General features: G+C 42.5%; 1 protein-coding gene across 1 annotated transcript in view; it reads right to left on the bottom strand.

Moving 5' to 3' along the window:
- Melk (maternal embryonic leucine zipper kinase) overlaps nucleotides 1–9,845 on the bottom strand; it is a 69,191-nt gene that overhangs the window by 56,942 nt on the left and 2,404 nt on the right. The window contains exons 2-5 of the mRNA XM_005362115.3: nucleotides 7,633–7,728; nucleotides 5,257–5,342; nucleotides 2,748–2,864; nucleotides 780–923 (exon numbers count right to left, since the gene is read on the bottom strand). Of these exons, the coding sequence (XP_005362172.1) occupies nucleotides 780–923; nucleotides 2,748–2,864; nucleotides 5,257–5,342; nucleotides 7,633–7,690 (405 nt within the window). The 5' untranslated portion in view covers nucleotides 7,691–7,728. The remainder of the gene's footprint in view (nucleotides 1–779; nucleotides 924–2,747; nucleotides 2,865–5,256; nucleotides 5,343–7,632; nucleotides 7,729–9,845) is intronic.

Here is a 9,845-nt window from a genome sequence, read left to right as displayed (position 1 = left end):
TCAATAAATAAATAAATTAAAAAAAAAAAAAAAAAAGCCAGGCATGACAACACACACCTCTCTAATCCCAGCACTGGGGAGGCAAAGAGAGGAGTATCCTGAGGCAGACAGTCTAGCCAAAATAGCAAGCTCTGGGCTCAGTAAGAGATCTTTTCAAAGAATAAGATAAAAGAGGAAAAACCATTCCTCCTAGTACACTGAGGCAAACTACAAGTGAAGACAATTTCTGCCAAAGGCAAGCTTAAGACTAAACAGAGCTCAGACTGAAGGCTGAGGTATTAAACACATGAGAAGGTGGTAACACTGCCACAGACCTACTCTAGGTCCCTGACCCTGTTTGATGAAGCTACACTTACATACATACTCAGTTATATCAGTCACATTGGAGCCTAAAGACTAGAAGACTGCTCACATTTTTCATTAGTCCTTTAAAATTAGAATCTGTCAATCCCACTGAACTGCTCCCTTCTACAGAGAAGTGGTTTGAAATTAAAGGAATATAATTCAGCATTTTAGGTGGCTAAAACAGGAGTCTCTCAGCCTGAGCTATATAGATCGAGGTTGTCTCAAACAAAACACTGAATGGGAAATGCCCGACAGCACATCATGCCGAGGATAAAATCACAGCTGCCAGGTGAGAGAATGGTAAGAAAGAAAAAGGAATGTGACAGATTCTGAAGAAAACAAACGTGGGTTTTTAGCAGAACACATGGACACCTGGAAATAAGAGGTGGACCACGCTCAACTCTCAGGTGAGCATTTGTGACAGGGTCACTTACTGGTTTGAGGTCCCTGTGGGCATAGCCCTGGCTATGCACGTAAGCAACTGCAGACAGTATCTGACGGAAGACGACTCGAGTCTCCTCTTCCGACAGGCGATCCTGGGAGATGATGTAGTCAAACAGCTCTCCTCCTGGACAATACTTTAAAAGCAAGATCACAGTTACAGCTGACAGAATCACTTCCCAGGATGGAAAGTAAAAACACACTGAAGACAATGTTAGCACAACTTTAAGGCAAGGGAACTGAGTGAGCATATCTAAAACTACACTCTCAGGATCCAACAATTCACTAATTATTCCAGGAAGGAGAACAATAATTCTTCCCTTGAGCAGTTTTATTAGCAATAAACAGAAGTCAAACCAACTACCATTGTGATTTTCAAAAGCTCACTCAGGGCTTTATATTTTTATAACAAAGCACTAAAATTCATTCTCAAGTTAATGTACTCACATTTAGTACAGTCATCTAAAATCAAAACTGAAAAGCAGCAGTAATTATTGTTTCTTCAGTAATTATTGCTGGTCACTGTCCAAAGACGAGCAATTTTCAATCTCTCACAAAGAGCCCGTTAGGGGCCAAGAGGATGGGTCTGTGGGTAGTGCATGCTGAACAAGCATAAGGACTGAGTTCAGATCCCTAAGCACCCACATAAAGGCCTGCAGTTGGCAACACACATCTGCAGTCCCAGCACCAAGGAGGTAACGAGCAGCAGATCCTAGGGCTCCCAGTCAGCCAGCCTACCCTAAACACTAAGCTCCAGGTTCAGTGAGAGGTCCTGTCTTAACAAGTAATGTAAAAAACAATAAAAAGACACTCTTGAGTTTCCACGTGCACATACGCAAGCACACATACTCGCATATACACATGCATACACACCACACCACAAAACACACACACACATAAATGTAGGAGGCATATAACAAGTAATTAAGAGGAAAGGCTTACAAAGTCCTCTCTCCAGGATTTATACAGTTAATGAATGATAAGTGAGGAGAAACATTTTCTTCAGTGATGTAGCCACTGGTAAGGCACCCACACTCATATATGCAACTCTCAGAAAATTCAAAAGAAAAACAAAAGACGTGGAAGTAGAAGCGGGGATAGTTGAGAAGAGGAAGGGGACCCGTGATAACAGAGAGAAGGTAACAGAGGATTAAAATGGTCAAAAACATTGATGGCTGAGAGGTTAAAAGCACTGGCTGCTCTTCCAGACAACCTAAGTCCATTTCTCAGTCCCTACATGGCATCTCAAAGCTATCTATAACTCTAGCCCTAGGGAATCCAACACAGTTTGTAGCTTCCATAGGCACCAGATACACACATGGTACACACACAGACATGCAGGCAAAATATTCAAACATAAATATATTTTATATACATAAATATATATGCATTAAATGTCACAGTGAAACATATGTATCGTGATATATACTAATAAGAGACACAAAAAGAGCCAGAGAGATGGCTTTGATCCCAGGAACCTACACGAAAGTGGAAGAACCATTAAATCATTTTAAAGCTTAGCTTTATCAACTTAAGCAGCCTAGAGTCACCTGGGAGGAGTCTCAGTGAGGACTGTCTACACCAGGTTGGCCTGTGGGCATGTCCGTGGCAGACTACCTTTATTAAGTTCATTGATGTGGGAAGTCCACTCTTGGTGGCACTACTCCCTAGTCAGGGGTCTTGAGCTGTAAGAGACTGGGGAAGTCAAGCTGAGCACAAGCAGACAAGCAAGCATTTCCTTCTTTCCCTCTGCTCTGTTAAGTCTGTGCTGCACTGACTTCCCAGGACTGTGGCTAACCAGTCTCCTCTGAGCTACTTCTTATGATGACTATTTTATCATGGCAATAGAAATGAAACTAGAGCAAACATTAGTTCTAATTTTTCAGGTAATAAGATGTAACTCTCTCTCAACTACTGAAAAGCGAGCAAACACTTTTGGCTGCCTGGGATCCAGCACTAACCTCAAGAACCATGAATATTTTGTTTTCTGTCTCCAGCACATGGTAGAGCTGACATATATGCTGATGTTTCAGATTCTTCAAGGCATCGATCTCAGTTTTGACTCGGGGTAAATCACTCTGACAAAACAGCAGTTCAGATAAGCAACAAATTTCTTGGAAAATGTCCCAACCATCAATATCAACAGTTTTAATAGGAGGAAGGAAAAGCTATCAATAGCTCTAAAACACGCTGCTCAAAATTACAGAAAAGTATTACAAAATTAGTGTTCTGAGGATTTTATGAAGGCAAGCTCAATGTGAGTGACAATTTGTCAGTCTGAATGAGTGGAGATTAGCAAAGCCCACACTTAGGAGTGCCTGAGGACTCAGAGAGGACCCACACTGAGCATTGTGGCACCGCTCAATAAGCCGAGGTGTGGGGGGACAGAGGAGTAGCCCATTAGCAGAGGCATGCTCTCTGTTTCCTGGCTTCCACTGAGACACATGCTCAAACCATTGCAATAGTCAGCCTCACTTCCCCAAAGCAGTGGATCCTGGACGCAAACCACGAGACAAAACTCAATCTTGCCCCCTTTTATATTGTTCCCCTCAAGTGACAAAACGCAAACTGACAGAGTCGTCAAGAGCACAATGCCCACAATCTTGAAAGAGTCTGGACTATCGTAGAAGGTGGCCATGCCAAACAAACCAAGTACAGAAACACCACTAGAAGGCCTGGATACAATCCTAGCAGTCAGAAGGCTTGGGGAGGACTGAAAACCTGAGGCCAACCAGTTACAAAGTGAGCTATAGGTCAGTCTGGATTAAAGAACAAGAAAGGAGTCTCTAGTAAAGAAAAGGAATTAAAAAAAAGAAAGAAAGAAAAAGAAAAAGAAAAGAAAAGAAAAGAAAAGAAAAGAAAAGAAAAGAAAAGAAAAGAAAAGAAAAGGAATTAAACCAGGCAGTGGTGGCCATGTCTTTTAGCCCAGCACCTGGGAGGCTGAGACAGATGGAGGCAAGTTCCAGGACAGCCAGGACTGTTACACAGAGAACCATCTCGGAAAACAAAACAAACAAACAAAAAGAATTATAAAAGTACTTTTCATATGGCCTTCACTAGCCTTGAACTTGCTATGTGAACCAAACTGACCTTGCACTTGGAACTCCTACTTCTGACACGTGAGACCTAGGATTATAAATGAGGTGCAGAGGTGTGCGAACATGTGTGCAGATGCATACAGAGACCAGAGGTCAGCATTAGATGTCTTCCTTAATCACTACCCATCTATTTTTTTGTGTGACAGGGTCTTTCTTTGAACCCGGTGCCCCCAATCAGTCTAGATGGCACACACTTTGTCAGCTCTGAGATTATAGATGTGTAAAGCAACCATGCACCCACTCAGCTTTTTATGTGAGTGCTTGGGATCCAAATTCATGTTCTTAATCGCGGGGGGAGGGGTGGTCAAAACAGGGTTTCTCTGTGTAGCCCTGGCTATCCTGGAACTTGCTCTACAGAAGACCAAGCTGGCCTCGTACTCAGAGACTCACCTGCCTCTGCCTCCCAAGTGCTGGGATTATAGGTGTGTGCCATGACCACCAGGCAATGTTCTCATTCTTACATAGCAAATACTTTACCAACAGAACCATCTCTTGCTTTTTAAAAGAATTTTATCACTATTTTTAATTATGTGTAAGTTTGTGTGTGCATGTGGGTATGTGCACATAATTATGGTGTCCCCAGAAGTCAAAGGAGTAGGATCCCCTAAAACTGGAGCTACACATGGTTGTGAATGCTGGACATGGGTGATGGGAATTGAGCTTGCGTCCTCTGAAAGTACAGTAAGTGCTCTTAACTGCTGAGCCATCTCTTGAGTCTCCATATCTTTACATTTTGTTATGCAAGCAAGAGGGCTAGAATTTGGGTCCCCGGAAATCACATAAATGTCAGCTAGGTATGACAGCTCAGCTCACTTAGAATTTCAGCTTCAGAATAGAGATGGTATCCCCACAGGAGGTTTTCTAGCAGGACTAGCCATATCAGCAAGCTCTGGGTTTGACTGAGAGACCTTGCCTCAAAAAAGAATAAAGTGGAAGGCAATCAAGGAAGATTTCCAATATCAACCTCAGGCCTCTGTACATGCATGGGCACATACATGTACACATACCTACACGTATGCCATACATATATACATATGAAAATATATATACAGCATACCTACACATGTGCCCACACACATGCATGCATATATACATATGAAAAGATATATACATTTCTTGGTAGGGTGTGATGACATACACTGGCAATCCTAACACTTATGAAGCTAAGGCAGAAAGATCACAAGTTGAAGGCCAATCTTGACAAAAAGTAAGTTCAAGACCAGGGCTATATATAGTGAAACCTTGACTCAAAGTAACTTTTTTAATGTCATGAAGGATAAATGATCAATGGATACAACTCCCATATATAAAAGTATCACAGTAGAGCCCATCATTTTGTGTAACTAAGGAAAAGAAATAATTTCAAACTTACCCCTAGTGCATTTTTATCCATGATTTTTATAGCTACCATTTCTCCAGTGAGGATATGACAGGCAAGTTTGACCTTTGCAAAGCCACCTAAGTACAAAAAGATGAATAAGCACAGCTTTCTTTTTTTTTTTTTTTTTTTGGTTTTTTTTTCGAGACAGGGTTTCTCTGGGTTTTGGAGCCTGTCCTGGAACTAGCTCTTGTAGACCAGGCTGGTCTCGAACTCACAGAGATCCGCCTGCCTCTGCCTCCCGAGTGCTGGGATTAAAGGCGTGCGCCACCACCGCCCGGCTTAAGCACAGATTTCTTAAAAGGCTCTTTGAGTCATTTTCCGAGAAGTTTGTCTTTCTTCTGTCATTTCCAATAGCTATGACTCGAGATTCTTTTCAATGTGTCTAGATCAGCAGTTCTCAACCTGTGGGTCACAACCCCTTTGTGGGTCAAAAGACCCTTTCACAGGGGTTGTCTAAGATTATCAGAAAACACAGATGTTGATATTATAATTCATAAAAGTACCAAAATTACAGTTATGAAATAATTTTATGGTTGGGGTCACCACATGAGGAACTGTAATAAAGGGTCACAGCATTGGAAGGGTTGAGAACCTCTGCTCTAGATGGAGGTTTTCCTACCATGAACAGTAAATAAAGAATATATGATAAAATCGTAAGGAAAAAAAACCTCACTCTTTAGAAATATGCTCTATGGGAGTTAGAGAGATGGCTAGCAAGTTAAAGTATTCTTGCCACTCTTACAAATAACCAGAGTTTAGCTACCCGAATCTACAGCAGACAGCTCAAAACTGCCTGTTACTCCAGCTCCAGAGGATCCAACACCTTCTTCTGGGCTCTTCAGCCACACACACACACACACACACACACACACACACACACACACACCTCACACTCAGATCTCACACACACACACATTACTCACACTCAGATCACAAACACGCATATAAATATAGTAAATCTTTTCTAAAAAAAAAAGAAATAGACTCTATAGTTAACGTTGTAATTAAACTTTATTAACACGCTAAAATACAATATAAAGTTACTGAAACTGAAGACAAATTATATAAAACTTCACTGAGCTTAAAAACTATGAAGGTAGCCAGGCAGTGGTGGTGCACACCTTTAATCCCAGCACTTGGAAAGGCAGAGGCAGGCGGATCTCTATGAGTTCAAGGCCAGCCTGGTCTACAGAGCAAGTGCCAGAAAAGCTCAAAGCTACAGAGAAACTCTGTCTCAAGAAACATTAAAAAAAAACTATGAAGGCAAGCAATTATGTTTTAAAACTGGGTCAGTGCTCAACGGCTCTAGTTATCTGAAAGATGTTAATACATTCAAAAAGAAGTTTCTGATAGTCTCTCCCACAGTCTCCCCCACTGTTTTCCCAGTTGGAACTTCGTTTCTCTAGCAGTCCACATACAACTCATCAGCAGCAAATCCTACCTGCTTACCTGGGGGAAACATACCAACGACTTCCCTGGGGGAAAGGAACAGTACTGACTAGAAATTACCGTGTCTTCTCTGAGCAGGTAATGCACGACTGTGTCTTCATGTTCTCATGAACATCTGTGCACTTTGCATGTTTTTGTTTTTTTTTCCCCCGAGACAGGGTTTTTCTGTGGTTTTGGAGCCTGTCCTGGAACTAGTTCTTGTAGACCAGGCTGGTCTCGAACTCACAGAGATCCGCCTACCTCTGCCTCCCGAGTGCGCCACCACCGCCCGGCCACTTTGCGTGTTTTATCGTATGTTGTAACTGCCTCACTAGCTCCACCCCACCATTCTAACCATGCTGCCATCATCTCCAGGGTCACTCTCCTCACTGCAATTGCTTCCCCACAGCTGTTCACCTCTGTCCTTGCCCTCTCCCACCCAATGCTAAGAGGGGGAGGTCAGACCATGCCTTAGCTCAACCGCCAGGACTCCACTCCCGTGGCTTTTGTTTACACTAGAAGTCAAATGTTCCTTCTCAATGACCTATGAGGCTTCCGCTAATAGTCCACCCTTGTCCTGTTCTGCTTATTAAAGTAGGCAGAGGATCAGGCGAGATGGTTCATCAGGTAAAGGCACTTGACACACAGGCCTGGCAACCTCACTTCCAGCCCCAGAATCTCTATAAAGATGGAAGAATAGAATCTGCTCCACAAAGCTGCCCTCTTACCTCTCCATGCAGGCTGATATGTATGCCCCACACACATCGTACACACAGACACACACAACAATAACGATAAAATAAATTTAAATTTTTTAATTCTAGGTAGAAAAAATTTAAGCTACATCAATTATACTAAAAAGCTCATAACAACCCAAATAGACCATACATCCAATTATTTTATCTGTACTCTGCCTCCAAGAAAAAAATTAACAATTACCTGTCCCAATAGTTTCATATAATTCATAGTATTTGAGAAGTTCATCATAATCTTTCATAATTCAGCTGAAAGTTTCTTCAAAATGACAAAAAGAATCTATAAAACAGGAAAAATTTTTACATCAATAATGAATAATAAGAGAAATATCACCAGATCATCTCTCCCCCCGACCACACACACACACACACACGTTTTTTGAAAAAGGTTTCTCTGTGCAGCCTTGACGTCCTGGAACTCACATTGTGTACCAGGCAGGCTTGAACTCAGAGATCTGCCTGGCCCCGCCCCCCCCCCAGTACTAGGATTAAAATTGTTTTTAATCCCACCTATGTTTGCAATCAGAAATAAAAATAAATCTTAGGCATATAAATGACAGTGAAGGACTAATTAGTCATATTAAAAACAAACAACAAAAGCCCCTAAATTCCTGCCTCACCAACCACACAAATCAAATCCAGATAAAGACTTGAATATACCTGGGAGGTGGTAGTCCCTACAATCCCAGGACTTGAAAGATTGGGGCAGGAGCTCAAGGTCATCCTAGACCACAGAGCAAGTTCACTACTTGGGCTACAGGAGACTACCTTAAACAACAACAAATCCACTAACATCAAAGACAAATTAGCTTGCCACCAAGCCTGACCCCTGGGCCCTCTGTGAGAGTGAGGAGAGACCAACTCCCACAGTTGTCTTCCACAACACACATCCAAGCATACACCAAGGAAGTAAATAAACAAAGCTTTAAAAAGAAAAATCAAAAAACTACCATTCCTCAAAAAACAAAACAAGACTGAGCTCAGGGGCACACACCTGTAATCCCAGCACTTGGGACACAGAAAGGAGGATTACTCTGAGTCTGAGGCCAGCATGGTGTACACAGTTTCAGATCAACTGGGAAAAAAACTAAAGTGTGTGTGGGGTGTGTGTGTGTGTTCAGAATTCCTATACAATCGAAGACACCACCAAAAAAGAAAGCAGAACCATGTATGCTGATACCTGCCTACTATCCCAGGACTGGGGGACACCAGAGAGGCGGATCTGAAGTTCCAGACTAGCGAGGGTTACACATAAGACACTATATTACAATGGACGGAAGCAGGAAGGACTGGAGAGGCCTTTGGCAGCTAAGAGTGCTTACTGCTCTCCCAAGTTAAGTTCCTAGCCCCCATGTTAGACTGCTTAGAACCACCTGTAACTCCATGTTCAGAGGATCCAACACCCTCTTCTGGCCTCTAAAGGACCTGCATGCTACACACTCCTGCAGACACATATATACGTGTTTTTAACTTTCAAATTTATACTTATTGTGTGTATCTGATAAATGTGTACATGGGTGTGCACATGCCATAGCACGCATGTGGAGTGAGAGGACAGAACAGCTTTGTTCTCTGCTGACCACAACCACATCTCACCCGGCCAGACTTTTAGGGAATACGCTTAATTGCCTCATTAGCTCAGAAATCTCTTTTTTTTTTTTTTTTTTTTTTTGGATTTTTCGAGACAGGGTTTCTCTGTAGCTTTTGGTTCCTGTCCTGGAACTAGCTCTTGTATACCAGGCTGGCCTCGAACTCACAGAGATCCGCCTGCCTCTGCCTCCCGAGTGCTGGGATTAAAGGCTTGCGCCACCACCGCCCGGCGCTCAGAAATCTCTTAATGGCCATTTGCCCATAGAACAAATTCGGGAACAAAGTAAAACAACATCCTCCAAAGAAAAGGAAACCCAGAATAAAGGAATTCCAAGACAAGAAATACTAGCAGTTTAGAGGTCAAGACGTGGCTGGGATCCTGTTCAAAGAGGGGGGAAAGCAAGAGAAAGGAAATGGGGGAATTGGGAGATATAAATCTGACTGAGAGCTGTCTGCTACAAAGTAGGGTAGCAAACCCTGCATGGAGACTTGGGTCTGCAATCCCCACAGTCTTATATTTTCTCCATAGCCCAGGCAGCTTTGACTTTCTGCACTTCCTGCCTAACCCCACCACACACACACAGGATTACACAATGTACCACCGGGCTTGGCTCGTAATTAACTTCTTCACGGATTTCTCCCAAAGGCATTCTAAACTTCCAGCTCCTAGGAAGAGATTACCTTGCACAAATAATAAAACCTTTTTTCTTTCTGCCTACTTTCATCCCTCAAATCACTGTCTTTAAGCAACACCATTGTGGGACTGGATTATATCTAGTAAATCCAGGGAACGACATTTTTTTTTTT

This window comes from Microtus ochrogaster, linkage group LG5 (assembly GCF_000317375.1).
Source record: "Microtus ochrogaster isolate Prairie Vole_2 linkage group LG5, MicOch1.0, whole genome shotgun sequence".
In the NCBI taxonomy this organism is placed as follows: domain Eukaryota; kingdom Metazoa; phylum Chordata; class Mammalia; order Rodentia; family Cricetidae; genus Microtus; species Microtus ochrogaster.
This window is presented reverse-complemented; position numbering and strand designations above follow the sequence as displayed.